At 45.7% G+C, this 19,956-nt stretch overlaps 1 protein-coding gene across 11 annotated transcripts in view; it reads right to left on the minus strand.

Moving 5' to 3' along the window:
- Positions 1–4,702: 4,702 nt before the first annotated feature.
- The window catches only part of MAPK8IP3 (mitogen-activated protein kinase 8 interacting protein 3), a 60,817-nt gene continuing 45,563 nt past the window's right edge, over positions 4,703–19,956 (minus strand). For 8 of the 11 annotated variants that reach the window (XM_044304203.1, XM_044304205.1, XM_044304199.1 and 5 more), the window contains 13 exons: positions 19,250–19,415; positions 18,976–19,161; positions 18,318–18,501; positions 17,467–17,586; positions 17,290–17,370; positions 16,135–16,202; positions 15,327–15,475; positions 14,255–14,426; positions 11,161–11,274; positions 9,607–9,645; positions 6,671–6,856; positions 6,237–6,380; positions 4,703–5,441 (listed from right to left, as the gene is read on the minus strand). In XM_044304203.1, the coding sequence (XP_044160138.1) occupies positions 5,317–5,441; positions 6,237–6,380; positions 6,671–6,856; positions 9,607–9,645; positions 11,161–11,274; positions 14,255–14,426; positions 15,327–15,475; positions 16,135–16,202; positions 17,290–17,370; positions 17,467–17,586; positions 18,318–18,501; positions 18,976–19,161; positions 19,250–19,415 (1,734 nt within the window). In that variant the 3' untranslated portion in view covers positions 4,703–5,316. The remainder of the gene's footprint in view (positions 5,442–6,236; positions 6,381–6,670; positions 6,857–9,606; positions 9,646–11,160; positions 11,275–14,254; positions 14,427–15,326; positions 15,476–16,134; positions 16,203–17,289; positions 17,371–17,466; positions 17,587–18,317; positions 18,502–18,975; positions 19,162–19,249; positions 19,416–19,956) is intronic. The other 3 variants (XM_044304204.1, XM_044304207.1, XM_044304201.1) reach the window with 1 other exon arrangement.

Genomic DNA, 19,956 nt, shown 5'->3' on the forward strand with positions numbered 1-19,956 from the left:
ATTTCTGCGCTATCCTCTGTAGGCAGATACTGATGACCTGCTTACAGTATAGGTCATCAGTGGAAAAAGTCTTGGAAAACCCCTTTAATATGCTGTGGATTTACTGCACAAAAATTTGCAATGGCAAGTCTGCAGCATATCAGTTCTATGTGGATGTACCATGGATGCCCACGGATGTACTGTTATTGCGGTCTTTATGACCAGGTGCATCCATGTCCAGCATGGTTGGGGTGAGGCTAGGGCTACACAATGACTTGTGTCGCACAACATGTATTGTAATGATTGTCTATGGTGTCGCACTGTGACATGCGAAATGACAGTCGCAAAAATCCTTCCAAGTTGGATTTCAGTGCGACTGCCGTGTTACAGTTGCAGCATGTCGCATGACGATCATTACAAAAAGTGTAGCCCTACCCTACGAGCTGTAAATGGGTTCCAAAGATGAGACTCTTATCTGAAGGCTTTATCCATATTTCCAGATCCGTTCCCTGCAGCCTTCGTATGTGAAATCAGCCTGAGCCTATTTTTGGCGTCCATTAAATAGGTTCTTTTACAAAACCAAAGTCTGAAGTTTACGTTTGTCGTGACTATCCAGCTGTGGAAGGCTTATGGGTGGGTGAGGGCAGGTGGATAATCTGTTTACAGGATGGGAATGAAATTTTTTTTCTATCGCCTATGTCCCTTTTTGTAATAAAATACAATTCAGAAACTTGTGTGTGTTTCTTTTTTGAACCCGCTAGTAGCGCCCCAGCTAGGTATTGCTGCTCTGCCCCATTCACTTCACTTGAATTGGAATGAGCTGCACTTACACCGTGTGACCGATGAACATGACGTCACTGGCCTAGGAAGAGGTCTAAGCGCTCATCAGCCATTTCATACAGCTGGTTGGCGGGGGTCCCGGCAGTCGGACCCCTGCTGATCTCATATTGATGACCTATCCCGAGGATAAGCCATCAATATCTAAATCCTGGGGAAGCCCTCTGAAGGGATTCTTCAGTATTAAGACAAAGGGGGTATTTCTAGCACAGATCGTGGCTCAAAGGTTATTTGCGCCGCAATCTGCAACTTTTCCCTGTTCACGGCCGGTCTAAAAAAGTGGGCGTGGTGGGAAAGGGGACGACCCGGCAGGTCCATCTAATTCATCATTTTCTGCGCCTGTTTTAGGTGTAGAAAATGGTCTAAATGTAATCCAGCTAGGAAGATGTCTTTTAGACCAGCACCTGATATGCCAAAGTTATCTACAATCCACCGCCTCTACATAACTGATGGATCCAGCTCAGGGGCTTATTAAGACTACTGTCTAAAACACCAGTCTTAAAAAAAAAAAAACGACCCCCAAAGTGTCAGCATTTTTCCAGAAACTCTTGTCAGTTACTGCAGGTCAGTGCCATAACCTGATATATATATATATATATATATTTGCTGCCAAATCTCACAAATTCGGATGGGATTAAATGCCCATAGGTTATCACACACATTAGATAGACGCCTGTGACCTCTGTTTGTAAAACAGGGTCCTGTGCTGTGCCAGCTAATGTTTCTCATCTAGAATTTATATACAGTGTAAGTATACTTTGCTACCATCTAGTGGCCATTGTTATAGTTCCTTTATGAAGTTAGCTATAGTTGTAATTCATTATGCCATTCATCCTGTAACTCCTCCTCCAGTGAGCTCACTTTCTGTGTCCTGCAGTCTTTTCCTGCAACCTCTATCACCATGTCTCAAGGTACATTCAATAAATTACCTAAAAGCATATCAATTGCAGCTCCCTCACTGGAATTCTACAGGCAACTGGTGTTGCTAGTAAATGATTATACCAAGTTCACCATCTTCCTTTGCTTGTAAAAGGGACTGCCATTTAGACTTCTCATGTACTTCGGTGGCAGAATAGGTCCTGACCAATGACACAACACCAGCGTCCTGCATTCATTTTGTAATACATTTATTACATACATAACAATTACATTATGTTCATGTCACAAGGGGGAGAGAGAGGAAGCAGAAGCGTTATTCATACAGCTGTCTTTACATAATGCCACCGATAAGACCAGGAGACGGACAGGACACACTGCAGAGTTTACAAGCCTTTTGGGAGCGGACACGTTAGAGCACCCCTTGTGACACTTTCTTTACATATGTCATTCGCCGTAGGTAGAACGTGCTGTTAGAGCCGAGCACTGTATATACTTTTTGCTGGCTGATTAGTAATGTGCTTTTTCTTGTTGTTAACCCCTGAACTCCCAGAAAATCCTGCAACAAAGAGTATTGGAGGCACTCTGGCAGAGCGGGAGCTACAGGATCACATGCAGGGAAGTAGCGTCTTTAGCTTAATTTGTTCAGTCCCGGCACTATTGTCATTGAAATATAAGATATGTATGGGGTAGGTTCTTCCCAGGCCTCAATGCCCTCATGATTTATGCTGAGTGAGTCTATTTGCCAAAATGTCTTGGTGTTTTCACATTTGCCTTTTGTAAAGTTGAGTGCATAAGAAGGCTGGTGGGTCAATGGATGAGGCACCATAGTGACGTTAATATAAGGCCCACCTCCTGGTGCTGTTTTTGCACCTTTTGTCCCAATATGGAGACTGGTAGCAACTCTTCTTCCTTACAACTTCCAAATCTGTGATGCCCTTTAAGTGCTTGGGGGATGGATGGCGATTCAGCTTAAGGTCTACTCCACCAGGAGGCCCGCGGCAGGTTCTTCTCTTTGGACAAGGGTTGTATGAGATCCCTAGAAAAATTATGGTTTGTCCCAGAAACAGCGCCACTCCTGTCTATAGGGTGTGAGGGGTATTGCATGTCAGCTCGGTTCAAGTAAAGGAGTGGCACTGCTTCTGTAACAAAGCAGACATGTTTGAAAGGGGTGGTATGAGATTACAAAAGCAAGGCTTCCTCCTGAAACATCGCAACTATAGGCTGCGTGGTAATCTTTAAAGGGGTTGTCCCATGAAAAAATTCTACATTTTCCAAACCAGCACCTGGATCTGAATACTTTAGTGATTGCATGTACTTCAAAAATTTAGTATAGGCCACCGTTATTCTCTGACATCTATCTGTATAGTGCCACCTGCTGTTGCTCAGCTCACTGAGACTTCAACTGCCACCAGCTGCAGCAGAAAGGATATGCCCCTAAGGGTCCATTCACACATCCGCAATTCGGTTCCGCATTTTGCGGACCCATTCATTTCTATGGGGCCGCACGATGTGCGGCCCTGAGCTGGAAATGCGCACCCGCACACTTCTGAGTCCGCATTTCCGTTCCCGAAAAAAAATAGAACATGCCCTATTCTTGTCCGCAATTGCGGACAAGAATAGGCATATTCTATTAGTGCCGGCAATGTGCGGTTCGCAAAATGCGGAACGCACATTGCCAGTGTCCGTGTTTTGCGGATGTGTGAATGGACCCTAAGATGCCAGCTTGAAAAAAGGGTGCATTCACACGACCGTATAAATGGATCCACGTCCGTTCCGCAATTTTGCGGAACGGGTGCGGACCCATTCATTTCAATGGGGCCGCAAAAGATGCGGGCAGCACACTGTGTGCTGTCCGCAGCTGTCGTTCCGTTCTGCGGCCCACGCAAAAGATATGGAGCATGTGCTATTCTTGTAGAATAGGCATTCTCTATATAGCACCGGCCATGTGCGGTCCACAAAATGTGGAATGCACACGGCTGGTATCCATGTTTTGCGGACCGCAAAACACTAACCCTGGGTTCACACCTGAGCGTTTTACAGCGCGTTCCTACGCGCTGTAAAACGCTCAACAAGGAGAAACCAATGATTCCCTATGGGAATGGTTCTCACCTGGGCATTTTACAGCGCGTACGATCGCGCTGTAAAACGCCCGACGCCCCAAGAAGTACATGAGCTTCTTTGGGGCGTCTTGTCGCGCGTTCCCGTACATAGACTTTCGGGAACGCGCGACAATGGGCGTTCGCTTGTCTCTGTATGCGCGATTGTAAACGCCGGTACAATCGCGCATCCAGAGCGCTCCTTTCAGAACGCTCAGGTGTGAACCCAGGGTAAGAGTCGTGTGAATGCACCCTTAATATAACAGAGCAATGAATGGGGAGATCTCTGGATCCATGTGAGGCACAGGGCTGGTTCTAAGTTTGTTAGTAAGATATAATATCAGATATTCGTTTTTTTTTACATCATGGGATAACCCCTTTAAGCTTTTAGGTCTTGAAGGGGGATTGCTGTTCAGGTCTACCCCTTGGTGGGACCTGCTCTTTAGACTAAATTATAGCTATAATCTCCGTTTTTACATAAAGGGGATTGTATGAGATTAGAAAAGGCTGGTTTGTTCTTGAAACAGCTCCACTCTTGTCTACAGGCGGCGTTGGGTATTGTGTCTCAGCCCTGGACAAGTGAAGGAGCGGCACTGCTTCCGTAAAAAAAAACAGCCATGTTTTGTCATTTCATACAACCCGTTTTATAAAAAAAAAATATATATATATTTCTATATGCACTAGAGTCTCATTGAAACGCTATGGAGGATAGGCATTGAACTTCTACCCCGATGGTGGAGCAAGTAAGCGCGCTGCTCATAGGCAACCAATTGGAGCCCACGTTTTCATGGGGTTTTTTTTCAGTGCAGTTTTGAAAACGAAAGCGGATTGGTTCCTGCGAGCGACAAGGCCACTTTTTTTTCTTTACGCTTGCGTACAAAAGGCCAAATGACTTTGGGAAGTTGCCTCAATTTATCAAGACTCTTTTTGGCGTTTTTCGTCCAGTCTGATCTTTTTTTTTTTTACTGTCGATGGAAATCGATTTTTTTTTGTTGAAATTTTCTACTGACGACGCAAAACTGATGTGTTGAGCTTTTGCATAAGGGGCGGGGAAGAAGATGCTAATAAACTCATTTAAATCTATTGAATATCAGTAATGGACATTATATGAGGATTTGGCATAAAAATGGATACTCAGGTCCAGTCCTGGCCATACGTGAACCTGCGCATGCTGGGTCGATAACGATCTTCAATTCAATCGAGCGCAATCCCTAGTGGAGCCCGCCAAGCAATTCCAGCGACAGACTGGATGTTAGGACCATGATGCCAGCCTGGCAGAGATGATATTTAGTCACCCAGTTTTATCATTCTTGGGCCCTGGTACAAGAAACATGAGAATTTGTAGCGGGAGGAAAAGTTTTCTGTCGGTCACATCAGAGGATGAATAGAACAGAATGAGAAGACCAGCAAAACAGGGGCCGAGAAATTGCGCAGAGTTGGGTCAGAGTTCCAGTTTGGTATTTCCAGCGGGTGCAGGGAAGCAGGAGGCGTCTTGGCATTCTGGGGGCGAAGGCTAAGGGTGCATTTATTCAGGGACATAGGAGACCTGCCACACGATAATATGGCTTCGCTCTGCCTTAGAGAGTACTGGTTTGGTCTGATTGCCTCCATCTCCAGAGTGTTCTTCTGTCTCATCATCTTCTCCATCCCCTGAAAAATATAAAATGGCTCATCAATCCTTTGATCTATCAGTAGTTTGTATTTTTACTCATCCGATCCTTTGCTTCCCGAGAAATACGGTAAGTGGTACCACGGGTGTGTGGTGGCCACTTATCTCCCTCCACAAAAATAATGGAGGATAATATGACCTATACTCAAGATCGGCTGTCTATATCTAATTGGTGGGGTTCTGACGCCTGCACTGCCACTGATCAGCTGTCTGAAGGGGCCGCGGCACTCCGATGAGCGCCACTACCTCTTCAAAGCATACTAAGCACAGAGCAGTGTTCATTGTATAGCGGCTGTGCTTGGTATTGAGCTGCGCCTAGGTCATGTGACCAATAAACATGACATCACTGGCTGCAGCCTCTTCAAACAGCTCATCAGCAGGGGAGTCAGACCCCCACCAATCAGTTATGGTTAGGAGATCAGTATCAAACTCCCAGAAGACCCCTTTGAGTGTAGGAAGGTAATAATTAGCTAAGCACTAGTTTACGTCTATGACCCTCCCCCAAAAAATTTAGATCAGTGTTCTCCAACCTGTGACTCTCAAGCTGCTGCAAAACTACTCTTTCAAGAATGCTGAGGGTTGTAGTTTCACACCAGCTGGAGAGCCACTGTATGGAGACCTCTGATTTAGATTATCCTCCTCCCCTAGCTTTTGCAAATCCATTTTTCTCAGCCTGCTAGGGCAGATGCAAGCTGTCAGGACGTGCTGGGAGTTGTAGTCACCCAGCGGATAAGGGCCACAGGTTGAATCCATTACGGAGGTTATGGTGAACTTACCAATACGGAAATCAATGTATCCCTCCCCTCCGCTCAGCACCAGCACATTCTTCAGTTTTTGTTCTTCCGTCTCTGCGGATGGGGTGCCTGGGTTCTCGGAGGGACTGTCCAGTACACTGCCATTAAGTGTGGCCAGGACGTTACCTGGGAATGTACATAATGGTCAGGCTATGGACATGATGTAAAAACGCCTGCCCGGTGTCCTTATTTTGTGGACTGCAAAATGGATATGGTCGTGTGCGTAAGGCCTTAGAGACGTGCAACCTGTGTGGGCACACCAGCCACTGCTGAAAGGGGCACCTCAGATGGCCTGGATCTTAAAATGAGTTGCATAGCGGTATTATTCAGACATTTTATATCACTGTGTGTATGGGGATTCCCATTGATATAAAGCTGCAGATATTTAGATTTCTACTTAATTTTGTGGTAGTTACCTGGCACAGACACAAAGAACTTGACAGCATCGCGGTGACCGTGGAAGCAGAGCTGGGCCTGAGCCATGGAGCAGTATGGTATGAAGCTGCCCGCAGACTTTTCACTGTTCTCATCGCTGTACACGTGGATTACTCCTCCACCGGCCCGGGCTACTTCTCCGGAGGATGTAGGAGACGTCTTGTTGGCTAAAAACAGATCGAGAGATTCAATGACATGAAGTGGCCTTTAGATGGGCAAGAGCAACTGCCCCTGTAGAGGTGAACACAACCCAAATATGAAGGCCTTGGTCTCATCAGTCTACGCTCGAGTATCTCTCCGTAAACCATCCTTTATATCACTTCCAGGAAGTGTTATCCTGATGTTTTTGTGGTCCAAGATATAGAAGACTAACAGACAACTACATCTGCTGGCAAAAAAATTGCCATGTTGGATCATGTGAATGGTAACTGCCCGTATAACCAGCTACCCACTTGACCATCCCATCTCTCTTCACAGACGCCGAGTCGGGACAGGGCTCAGAGAATACGATTATGGCCTATGGATCACCACTGTTCCAGTATATTGTATGAACCCTTTAAGAAGATGTGTAACACATACAGAGAAGAGACCAGGTATTTCCCCTCACCCGCTACAGATACCTATAAAGAGCAGCGCAGGGGTGCCTTACTTTTTTTAATTTTACTTCCAATGCACGGATACCAGCACGCCATTTGTGGACGCGGACCCATTCACTAGATCCTCAAGATACGTTCCGCACAGCAAAAAAATAAAACGTCCTATTTTCTGTGGTGCCGGGGCACGGACCGAAATCCCACGGAAGTGCTTCCAATCCGTGCCTCTGCTCCGCACCGCTCCGTATCTTGCAGATTGTAGACCCGTTCAAGTCAATGATTGCGGACCCATTCAATACGGAGTGCATGCAGCCGGTGCCCGTATACTGCGGACCCATTGTTTGCGGTCAGCAGTACGGGCACGGGGCACACATGAGCCCTAAGAAAGACATGGAATGTAACTGGCCCAAAATTAGGTGTCATAAAAAGGGGATGCTGAGGTATCAGTCTCACCCAGTCCAGATGCTTCAGGTGGCGTGCATGATGTTACCCCATACTGGGGGGAATTGATCACGACCTAAACTTAAGAATTCTGGCTTCAAAAAGTCACAAAATAAGGGCTCTGACTTCTTGGATTCCTTGCGCAAAATAATAAAATGCGACTTTAAAGCCGTTTTCTGATACTTAGATATCGATATAGGCTCCATCCGCTGTGCCGGGTACTGCAGCTCAGTGAACGTTCACTTGAATGGGGCCTAAGCTGCCGTATGTTGGCGCCACACTGTGGACGGAGCCTTCTGTCCACAGTACAGCTCCCGGCGCTGGCCCAAAACATCTGATAGGTGGGTTTGCAGGTTGTAAGACCCCCACTGATCTGATACTGATGACCTATCTTGAGCACTCCATACAGATGTCAGGCACTCAGTGTGCTCCATATTCATCATCAGGAGACACTCCCTGTTGACTAATATAGTGCGAGGCTTTAAGCATCTCCTCCGTGTCAGACCGCCGTTGCCGCTGTGTGCGGACACCTTCCACATTCCCCAAGTAACAGAACATCAGACATATTGGCTATATAGTCAGCCAATGTAAAACGTGGAATCTTTGTAATATATTTTCATTACCTTTTTGCTGTTTTTGCCTTTTTTCCATCGTTTTTTTTTTTTACTTTGTGCAAGTTAAAAAAATATTTTTGTCATGGAGACCATCCACAAGCTGCTGTTGATGGACCTTTTTATGGCTTTTTTTTATTGTGGTTTGTGTGAATACAAAAGGCAGCACATCTGAATACACTGAATAGCTAAAGGCTGTATTACACCGGGCGATTTTCGGGCAGATCATCGATGAGCGTCCATAGGAACACACTTGGTAGATGAATCGCCCGTGTAATAGTGCCGCCGATTACCCAAAATGCTCGTTCATCAGACAGTCAGACAGTCTTTCAGCAGGTTTAAAAATAATCACTGTCTGCCGGCAGCAGATCGTGGTGTGTAATCACGATCTGCTGTCGGCAAGTAACGATTCTGTATAGGGACGAACGATGGCACTGCGATCACTCCTCCCCATATTCTGGAGGAAATCTCTGCACGTAATAGCAGCGGTCTCCTCCACTGACGAGCAGGCGATTGCCGGGAAGGAACGCTTTCTTCCCTAACAATCGTCTGCCTTATCTGTTGGTGTAATACTAGCCTAATACTTGCATTTGCTTATTATCTTTAGTAATGTTCACAGTGAGAGCTTTAGAAGGTGTTAGGGTTGTTTGGCCACAAGTTTTGGCTACAGTGGGACTGTAGGAACTCTCATCAACATCCGTTACCCGCTTCTGTGGGGATCAATGATCCCTATAACTTTGTTTCTTCCCAATTTAGGACACCACAATTATGAAACCAGTCCTACCAAAATATTTTTTTTTGTAGTCGCCAAACCTACAACATACCCTGGTCTCTGCTCTGAATGATGTCCATATGATGTGGACAACTTAAATTGGAATTGGTATTCACGAAGAAAGCTGAACGGTCCAACTCAAGTGGGGATGCATGTGGAACACATACAAAAGGTGACCCCCTATAGGACATTGTCCACTAGGCTAGAATCTCACGCCAGAGTATAAGGGGTGCAGACACTCCCTGGTCATAGGATGAGCAAAAAGCTATATAAGATGACCAAATGGCACCTGGGTAGGTGGAAAATGCTAGTTACTACCAATACGGCCACCATGGCAGCTCCCATAGGTGTCTCCAGTTTTCATATTACTGCACATCTAGGGCACCACTTGAAAAGTTCTGCCGCTTTGTGAATACCACAGAGCGATGTAAAATGAGGATGGAGACAGGACATGTTGGAAAGATGGGATGAGGTGACATAGAGTCAGGTCCTGCACTTACCCCTCAGCCCCAGCAGCTGGCCCCGGTGTAGGACTACCGCTAGCGGAGGTGGAAGGGTTGGGAGTATTCATAAGCCAAAAGGAGAAGAGGGAGCAGGAGGGAGGTAGGAAAGGGATAAAGCATGAAGAACACAAAGAATAAATTACTGGCAGGATTTGAGGTGGGAAACCTGTATATTGGGGGATTCAACACATCAGGTGGAGTAAAACGACATATACAATAGGACTAGACTACCACGGGATGAAACTCTTACTATCCATAGTCCATCTTTATTATTGTGATATTATATATAATTATTTTAATATTTTCTTTTACGCCATTTATATATTGTATTCGTTATCTCCATCTTAGGCCTCATGCACACGACCGTTTCCTTGTACGTTCAGTTTTTTTTGCGGATAGGATGCGGACCCATTTATTTCAATGGGTCCGCAAAAAATGTCCGCATCAGTATGTCCGTTCCGTAGCCCCGCAAAAAATAAATAGTGCATGTCCTATTTTTTTCTAGTTTGCGGACAAAGATAGGCATTATTACAATGCATCCGCAAAAAAAAAAAACAGATGCCATACAGACGTCATCATTTTTTTTTTTTTTTTTGCACATCCGCAATTTGCGGACTGCCAAACACATTCAGTCTTGTGCATGAGGCCTAAACTGTATCTCTAACGTATAGATAGACACAGGGCTTTTTAAAGGGGTTGTCTCACTTCAGCAAATAGCATTTATTATGTAGAGGAAGTTAATACAAGGCACTTACTAATGTATTGTGATTGTCCATATTGCCTCCCCCATATTGCTGGCTGGATTGATTTTTCCATCACATTATACACAGTCAGTGGTGGTCCTGCTTGCACACTATAGGAAAAAGCACCGGCCCGGACTGAAAGAGCACACACAGGCAAGTGCTTTTTCCTAGAGTGTATAAGCACAACCACTGGTGTTGGATTGCAGGGTGGTCGTAACCATGGAAACAAGCTGTTTTAGGTTATGGAAAAATCAATCCAGGAAGCAAAGGAGGCAATATAGACAATCACAATACATTAGTAAGTGCCTTGTATTAACTTTCTCCACATGATAAATGCAATTTGCTGAAGTGAGACATCCCCTTTAAGGTGTTCAAATTCACTATTATTGCCCTATATACTGTATCTGCAAAATACTGGCTGCTGTTATTGCAGCCTGTAGTCTGTCAATGGACCTCAAAATTAAGGGCATATGGACATCATCATGGGGTTCTCCTACTTAGGAGCACAGAGAGCTGCTCTGGGCACTGTGGTTGGTATTTCTATATGGGTACTGTGTCAAATATCCCCCGGGGATGGGATGGGATGCAATTTCTAGTTCTATCTTTCTAGGAAATGACTTCTACATAATTGGGCTCATTTCTGAATACAGGACAGTGTTGCATGTACCAGCCATTCACACTACAGGTTGTTATAGACCGTTCTCCACTATTCTGTACTTTCTTGTATCTGAGTTCCAATGTCCTTATCGATAGGCAATCATCATATTTAGCATTGACCCCCTAAGACATGCTTCTTATCAGGACCTACTTTCTGTGAGAGGTATTGAGATGACCACTCCATTTCCAGTTCCCACCCATAGTCGATTGCCGGCGATTAGCAGCGCTGTAATCCTTACAAATGAAAATCCCAGTTTTCCAGTGCCTGCCAATGACGGAAAGAGAACATAGTGAGTAAATGAGAATAAAGACATATAATTGTATAACCAAATGACATCAGGTATGAAATCTTAACATCCCAACGTAGCATTAAGAGAGCTACAGAACATGTAGTACATTTGTATCTGTCTTCTAGATGCCAAAACCTTTATCATTTTATTTTCATCCAGAGCACTATATCCGTGCAGGCTGTGTAGTCTTTTCAGCTCCTGGCACAAGCAGGAGGGACTGAAGAGAACCCTGCACAGGCTGTGGCGATACGGCATTCCGTAACTGTAGCTGGATAGGAGATAACGTCAATGCCGACTGCTTAACCCCCTACACACTGCGGTCAGTAGCGACCGTGGCATCTAGGCAGTTACACAGAGGCTCCCTGTTACCATCGGCCCCTCTGTGGAGCACCATTGCGTTGCCATAGCAGCTGGGGGCCTAAAAAAGGTCCCCCAGGACCTGGCATGCCTTGTAGCGATTCGCTCTGGTAGTTGGGATAAACGGGTGCAGTACAGAGGCAAAGTACAAGTTCGTAATTCAAATGTCCGTGTTTATTCACACATAAGGTCAAACAAAAAACACTCTTTGCAAGGTTGGTGTTTGTTCACACCGAGTAGAAAGTTCATGCATAACAAAAAACGTCACCTTGTCGGCGGTTCTGCCTCCAGCAGTCTAAATGCAGGGTTTAGGTGGCCTGCTCTCCCAACACACAGGTCTCAGCTTTTCAGCCCAGCGCTCAGATCACAACACACAGGGCGTTCTCTGCTGCTGAGCTTAGCTGCCTTTTTAAGGATAGCCAGGTGCTGTCAAAACCCGGCCTGGAACGTGGGGAATAGTCACCCACCCAGCACTTTGACTACTCCCAATAAGAGCCATCCCGGATCAGCTATTTACAGCCATACTAAATAGCAAAAGTGTCAATCAGCATTAGCTGCTGCTGACACATGAAAATACCTGCTCTTAAAGGGTTTCTGTCATGAGAAATAACGTTATGCATCTGACGGACATTAGCGATGTGCTAATGTCAGCAGTACATAACAGTATGCTTTGTAACTCCCTGCCTGCCGCCGTTCTCTTAAAATAAGGACTTTTAAAATTTGCTAATGAGCCTCTAGGTGCTATTGGGGCGTTGCTTCAGCACCTAGAGGCTCGGTCTATGCACCCTTTGGCACGCCCAGGTCCCGTTGATTGTCTTTCGAGTTCTCCTGTAAATCCTGCTGCCGGCTTCCTTCCTTCGGCACAGGCGCAGTGAGGAAGCCGGCAGCAGGAGCGCATCCTTCACTCACTGCGCCTGTGCCGAATACTAAACGGGACGGCGCAGGATTTACAGGACGATGAGGAGAACTCGAAAGTCAATCAACTGGACCTGGGCATGCCAAAGGGTGTGCGTAGACCGAGCCTCTAGGTGCTGAAGCAACGCCCTAATAGCACTTAGAGGCTCATTAGCATATTTTAAAAGTTTTTATTTTAAGAGAATGGCGGCAGGCAGGGAATTATAAAGCATACTGTTATGTACTGCTGACATTCGCACATCGCTCATGTCAGTCAGCTACATAACGTTATTTCTCATGACAGAAACCCTTTAATTCACCGAGGCCAGGAACCTCGGTGACACATACCTACCATCAATGACGACCCCTTGTACCTTCCTACAGCCTATAGAAGAATAGCTTTTTTCCCCATTACCACATGCCTAAAAAGTAATAAAATTTATATGTACTCCAAAATATTGTCACTAAAAACTACAATTTGACAGAAAAAAAAAAGTTATCACCAGAAAAAAAAAAAAAACAACAATCGATAATCATACTTCGATTGACAATATTTTAGATTATTGTATTTTTCACCCCATAGGACAACTTTTTTCCCCAAAGTGCGGGGAAAACGTCACTGCGTTTTATGGGGCAAATACAAATGAGCGCTTCCATTATGGCCTGGAAGCGGTGAAGGCTCTGTACTCACTGCTTCCTGGTCCTCTGCTGTGGGCTGTGCTGTGGCTGTGCACAGCGTGAGGGCGCTCTGTGACCTCACACTGTGCGTGTCAGGTCACAGCACAGCCGATGGCAGGAATAAGAAGAGAGAGCGGCCGTGTCCGGAGCAGGAGAGGTAAGTGGATTTTTTATTTTGTGATCTGAGGCAGGGGGCTGATCAATTATGGCTGGGGGTGATAAAATATGGCTGAGGGCTGATATGAGGTATGGGGGTCTCATCTGAGGTCCTTCTTTATATTGGGCTCTGATCTGAGGTCTGATTGGGGGTCATTCACATTGGGGTCTGAGCTGTGGTCTGATTGTGGGTCTGATCTAAGGTCTTATTAACACTGGGGGTCTGATTGGGGCTGTGAGCTGAGGTCGGATTAACATTGGGGGTCTGATTGCTGGTCTGACCTGAGGTCTAATAAAAAAATGTTTTTCTTATTGTCCTCTTCTAAAACCTAGGTGCGTCCTATGGGCCAGTGCGTTTTATATGGCGAAAAATATGGTATATTCTTTCTATTATCATAATAGTCCCCATACATACACTTTACATCAAAATTTAAAGAAACATTCCAGGCAAAACTGATAGACGGTGTTATACTTACTGCAGGGGGCGGAGCGTGACACCGGGATTCACTCTCTGTGTCACGCCCCCCTGAGCAATACAGGAGGTATTGTGAAGACATTTATCATCTCCCTGCATCTAATTTCCAGTGTAAAAACAATTGCATGCCATTGCGACAGTGACCAGGACAAATTTATCTTAAAGTTTCACCAGTTTTCTGGTGCAAATGAAGGCAAAAATATACGGCAGCTCCGAACTGCCTCGGATTTCTGTCTAGGCACATCCTCTGGATAGCAAGACGGGCGCAGAAAGAGGCGGCCTTGATAAATCTCTCCCAGCATCCTTAGTTTTGCTTGGAGTTTTCCTTTAAAACAATCAATCCATTGTACTCCATTCTAATACAAACCCTGGACCAGGGAGGAAGCATCACTCACCTAACATTTTACTGACATAAGGCTCAATATCCACATCCTGGAGATGCTGGTGGGTGTGGGCATGGTATAACCGTAGCGTGGAGTCCAACCGGATCGATACCCAAACCCCATCTCCAATCCACGCCAGCTGTCGAACCTGGCTTTCTCTTCGGGGATGGGCGTCAAAAGATTTCTAAAAGTAGAACATTGAGAAATCACAGGACATGGTGTTCACTTCCATCATACAATAGACGATCCAGATATGGACTATAAAGAGAACTATTCTAATTACCACAGATTACACATAGCAAAATATCTTAAAGGGGGTTTCCTGTGGGGCATAATGGGTTAAAAATAAACCAAGCAATACCTCCCCGATCCCCTGCTGCTGCTGTTCTGATACTTACCGGTTCACCGCCGCGGTCTATACTTTCTGGTGTCTCTTGACAAGACAGAAAATGCCTGGTCGGCTAATCACCGGTGGGTGACCGGTGGGTGATCGGTGAGGTGAGTATTGCTTGTTTTATTTTTTTTTAACCCATTCCGTTCCTTTTCTCTGACCATTTTTATCTGCTGGACGACCCCTTTAAAGGGATATTCCCATCACAGACACTAATGTCATATCCACAGCATGTGCCATAAATGTCTGATAAGATAGATGCGGGTCCCACCTCTGGATCAGGGGTTCCTCAACCCCAGTCGCACCTGAAGAGGCAGCCTACAACATTGCATCCAGATGGGGACAGAATGGAGAGATGGACGCGCATGTACGCAGCTCTCCCCATTCATTTCTATGGGAATCACAGGAGCAGCTGACCGCCGTGGATAGGTCATAAATGGCTAAGGCTTGACATACAGTTTAGATAGCGGCCGAAAACAATGCCTTCCCATACACAGCCGTGCAAAGGTCTGCTGAGTGTACCCTGTGGTTACTGATTTAGGAAGGGGGGTAAGCTCATCTCCCCTGAAAACAAAAGGATTGGTCATGATGAAATCCAACATGCTTGATCCTTCTTTGCCCCCAACTTGTGCCACATTACACATTAGACGGCTTTCCTTTTCTGCCAACAGCCAAAGACAGAAAGTCACTTACCGGTATTTGCATGGTTTTAGGCTGAATGACGTAGATTTTGTTCTTGTAGCCGCACCACACTCGGTCATATACGACTGCCATACAACGAATTGAGTGATGAGTGTGCCCGAGGTCCATCAGGTGGTAATTACTCAGGTCCCACTGTTTGTCTGATCGAGAGAGAAATACAATTTAATGGCCGCCATCAACTCTTACAGTGTTCTCTATTATCCAATGCTGATTCTATTCCACTACAACCTATAGAAGCAAAACCATGGTAGTGAAAGGGTTAACGGGCTGCATCCTCTACTTTGGGTGTATGGTGGAGTTTGGCTAAAGGGGTTGTCTCATCTAAGACACTGGTGGCCTATTGCTAGGATATGCCACCTCTGGGAGCTGCACCTATCTCTACAAGAGCGCACTGAGCATGCTCGGCCACCCTCCATTAACTTCTATGGGAGCTCCGAAAGTAGCCAAGCCCTGACTCGGCAGTCCCATAGAGGTGAATGGACAGGTGGCTGCGCATGCGCTGTACACTCTCCATTCACCACTATTGGACTTCTGAAAGCACTCCGCTATTTTCAGAACTCCCACAGAAGTGAATGGAGAGCACCCAGTGCATGCACAGTCTGCTCCCATTCACTATGGGGGTGCAGGTCCCTCAACCTATCTGACATTGGTGGGGTAACCTAGCAATATGCCACCAATGTCTCAACTCCTTGACACAACTCCTCTTAATGAGTTAACTGGATGGATTTTTGGCTCCTGTAAATCCCCATTTAATGCAACTGTAATATAAACATCTAAAAGATAAAATAAAATGCCATACCTTCTCCTCGGTGGAGGATGGCCAATGTCCCATCTGCTAGGGCCACAAGAACCCGTCCTTTCACATGCCTGGGAATCACAAGGCGTAAACATTATTTACAACAGGGACTGCTACGGAATCCAACTCGCGGCGCCCCCACCAATCCGCTGTTTGAAGAGCCCATAGCGTTTGTACGAGCGCTGCCTTCTCTTCAATGTTAAACCTGCTCACCGTCGCAACCACAGAGGTGGGCAGCTGTAATTACATCTCAGCTGTCCCATTCATTTCTACGTAGTATTCACTTGAACAGGAAGGAGCCTTCCCATAGAAATGAATGGGATGGCTGAGATGTAATCACCTCTGCTGATCGGTGGGGGCGTCGGGAGTTGGACCCCACCAATCAGATACGGATGACCTGTCCTGAGGATAGGTTATCAATATAAATAAAGAGGACAACCTTTTTAAAGGAGAGCAATGGAGTCAGACTAGTACTGAAATAGAATGCCATAGAGTGCTTAAATAATATTGTATTACAAAATAATACTGCTATAAAGTGCCTAATAAATACCGCTATATTGCAAAAATGATCCCTATGACGGATCTCAATACCGGAAAAAAACGCTTCCGTTTTGTCCCTATTCATTGTCAATGGGGACAAAACGTAACTGAACAGAACAGAGTGCTCCAAAAAGCATTCCGTTCCGCTTGGTTGCGTTCTCATACCGGAGAGCAAACCGCAGCAAGCTGAGCGGAGCTAAACGAATCCGTCGCGACCCACAATGCAAGTCAATGGGGACGGATCCGTTTTCTCTGACACAATAGAAAATCGGATCTGTCCCCCATTGACTTTTAAGTGGTGTCCATGACGGATCCGTCTTGGCGATGTTAAAGACAATACAATCGGATCCGTTCATAACGGACGCAGATGGTTGTATCATCAGTAACGGAAGCGTTTTTGCTAAACCCAAAAACGCTAGTGTGAAAGTAGCCTTCCAATTCCTGTATGATCAATAAAATAGCTCAGCACTCAATCCCCCAAGTGTGCGGAAAAGCTTCAGTGTATAGCGCAAGGAAAATTCGGCAGCACGTATGTAGTCTTCGATGATTCTTTATTTTCTCATATCATGCAAAAGTATAATCAGGACGCGTTTCAGCCCATGGTGGTTTTATACTCACACAATGCTCAGCACGGAGTCCTTCAGCTTTATGGAGTGCAGACACTTCTTCCAGTTGGAGACGGCAGAGTGAACATACAGCCTGAGGTATAAGGAGAACATAAGCAGAGCTGAGCCACAGGCGAGGGTTATGCGACATCCACCGCAGGTTCCAGCTCTGGGCTTCAGAGTCACTTACCAGCCATTTTGGGCTCCCAGCCACATCGTCGGTGCGGCGCTAGTAGCCACGGGGACCTCGCTATTTGTCTCCGTCTCTTGCTGCACTGTGTTCCCTTCAGGCTTTAGGTGTCCATTTTCACTAGTATTAGAAATAAAACCATTACAATACAAGGCCTGCACATGACCGTATATGGGATCCGCAAAAATGCGGATCAGGCGCTCTTCCTATTCATTTCTATGGGGTCTGAAAGAAAAAAAAAAAACAGCACACGGATGTCATCTGTGTGCTGTCCGCATCCGTGTAACCATTCCACAAATGATAGAACATGTCCGATTCTTGTTCTTTATGCAGACGAGAATTACCATTGCTTGATGGGAGTGCGAAAATAGCAGAATGCACGGGACGGGGGGGGGGGGGATTCAGTATTTGGTGAATCTGTAGTTTGCAAAGCGAAATATGGACACGGTCGTGTGCATGAGGCCTCAGGTTGAGATTTCAGAAAGTTCATCTTATAATGAAATGTACATTGATTTTCTGCTATTTCTAATGAGCAAACATATTCTGAAGCGCTGTACAGATTGCCACCATCCTCAGCAGTCTCTGTCGTCAGTGGGTCTCAGGCTGGAGACACACACTATGGGATGTTAATAAGTATAAAGGCATACTACCCTTATGTCTAGGGTAGCGCTAGTCTGGGGTACCACATTAACGGGCATTCGTTTTCTAATTTAATATATCTGAATCTTAATGCCTGTACCATTTCCCTATGTCAGGGTGTGTTTACCACTTTGATGGAAAATTTGCAATTTTGGGGTATATTGGCATGCAGTGGTGAGGTCCACGCCAACAGTTTACACAGTCTTGGATACCTGCACAGTCGGCCATTTGCCACAGGGGCAGGGTCGGTGAATACATGTTCTGTTAGGGGTCCCGGTCGAACCTGTGCTGGTTCTGCTTCGCTGATTGAGGCTTCTGGTACCTCCAGAGCTTCGGTGGCCTCCTCCGCCGACTGATGCTGGGTGAGTTTGCCATTACTTACTGTGGAGACCTCCCCTGGAAAGAAAGATCAGAAATGTCCCAATATCCACAAAATGCCATATGGCATACCACCCAACCGTCCCATTGTTTCGCAGGATTGTCCCACCGAACGGATCTCAAAGGGGTGAGGATTTATGGAAATAGGCCAAAAAGTTGGGAGTTGTGGGCTTAAAATGTCATTCAAGTTTGGATTCGAATATTAGGAGCTATGTATATAGTCACCCATTCCTTAAATAGGACCTAAGCAATATGCATCCTCAGGTTTCATCAGCTCTGCTACGCTTTATGGATCTGTACTCCAAAGGCTGGAAAAGCCTAGCAGAGCCAATGAAACCCAAAGGTGCAAAGTTTACTTAACTCTGGACAACCGTCTTAAAAAGAAATATGATGCTGCCTGCCGCCTCCACTAGAGGGAGCTGAGGAGCTCCATTCATAGGAGGTTGTTATTGGGTACGTAGGTGTAATGTATAAGCAGTAAGCAACACAAACCTTGATTCTTGTCCAGTACCGGAGTATCACCCCGCGAGGAGCAGTTACTGCGCGGCACATTGCATCTCGTGGCACACCCCACGATCGTGATTCCTGCCAAGACCCCATCAGTACCAGCAGCATCTTCCGTATTGGCATCTCCCTCCAGGAATATCTCACCTGGTGGGTAATCACTATCACTGGCAGCTTCAGGGCACAGAAATGTACAAAGTCTGATTAGGAAGGCTGTCAGAATCAAGGCAGGAGGACAGGTAAGTATGGGTCATGGTCCTACCAGGAATACTGGAGATGCACAATACATGGGCATTGCAAACTGTGAACTGGTCCACCAGGGTGCCAGGCTGGTTGGCATCTATAATCACAACCTTGCTTGTAGACAGGGTACTGGTTAGTATCCATACACGACTTGAGGTGGTGTCTGCTTCATAGATCTCCTTGGTCTGCAGGCAAGAAGAAGATGACACTGTAATCAGAGGTTGCTGTATTTGGGTAGCACCGGCATTACATGTTCAGAGGAAGTTGTGGAGGTCTGCAGAGACCACAGGTTATGGAAGATGGGACCACGAAATTATGGGAGATGGAGAGAATATCCTCTGATTGAAGCCACCATTGAAAAAAAATTAATCCCAACAATTATTTAAAATTCTGTTCCACCATGTACAGTTGCAAGAAAAAGTATGTGAACCCTTTGGAATGATATGGATTTCTGCACAAATTGGTCATAAAATGTGATCTGATCTTCATCTAAGTCACAACAATAGACAGTCACAGTCTGCTTAAACTAATAACACACTAAGAATTAAATGTTACCATGTTTTTATTAAACACACCATGTAAACATTCACAGTGCAGGTGGAAAAAGTATGTGAACCCCTAGACTAATGACATCTCCAAGAGCTAATTGGAGTGAGGTGTCAGCTAACTGGAGTCCAAGCAATGAGATGAGATTGGAGGTGTTGGTCACAGCTTCCCTGCACTGTA

This window comes from Bufo gargarizans, chromosome 8 (assembly GCF_014858855.1).
Source record: "Bufo gargarizans isolate SCDJY-AF-19 chromosome 8, ASM1485885v1, whole genome shotgun sequence".
In the NCBI taxonomy this organism is placed as follows: domain Eukaryota; kingdom Metazoa; phylum Chordata; class Amphibia; order Anura; family Bufonidae; genus Bufo; species Bufo gargarizans.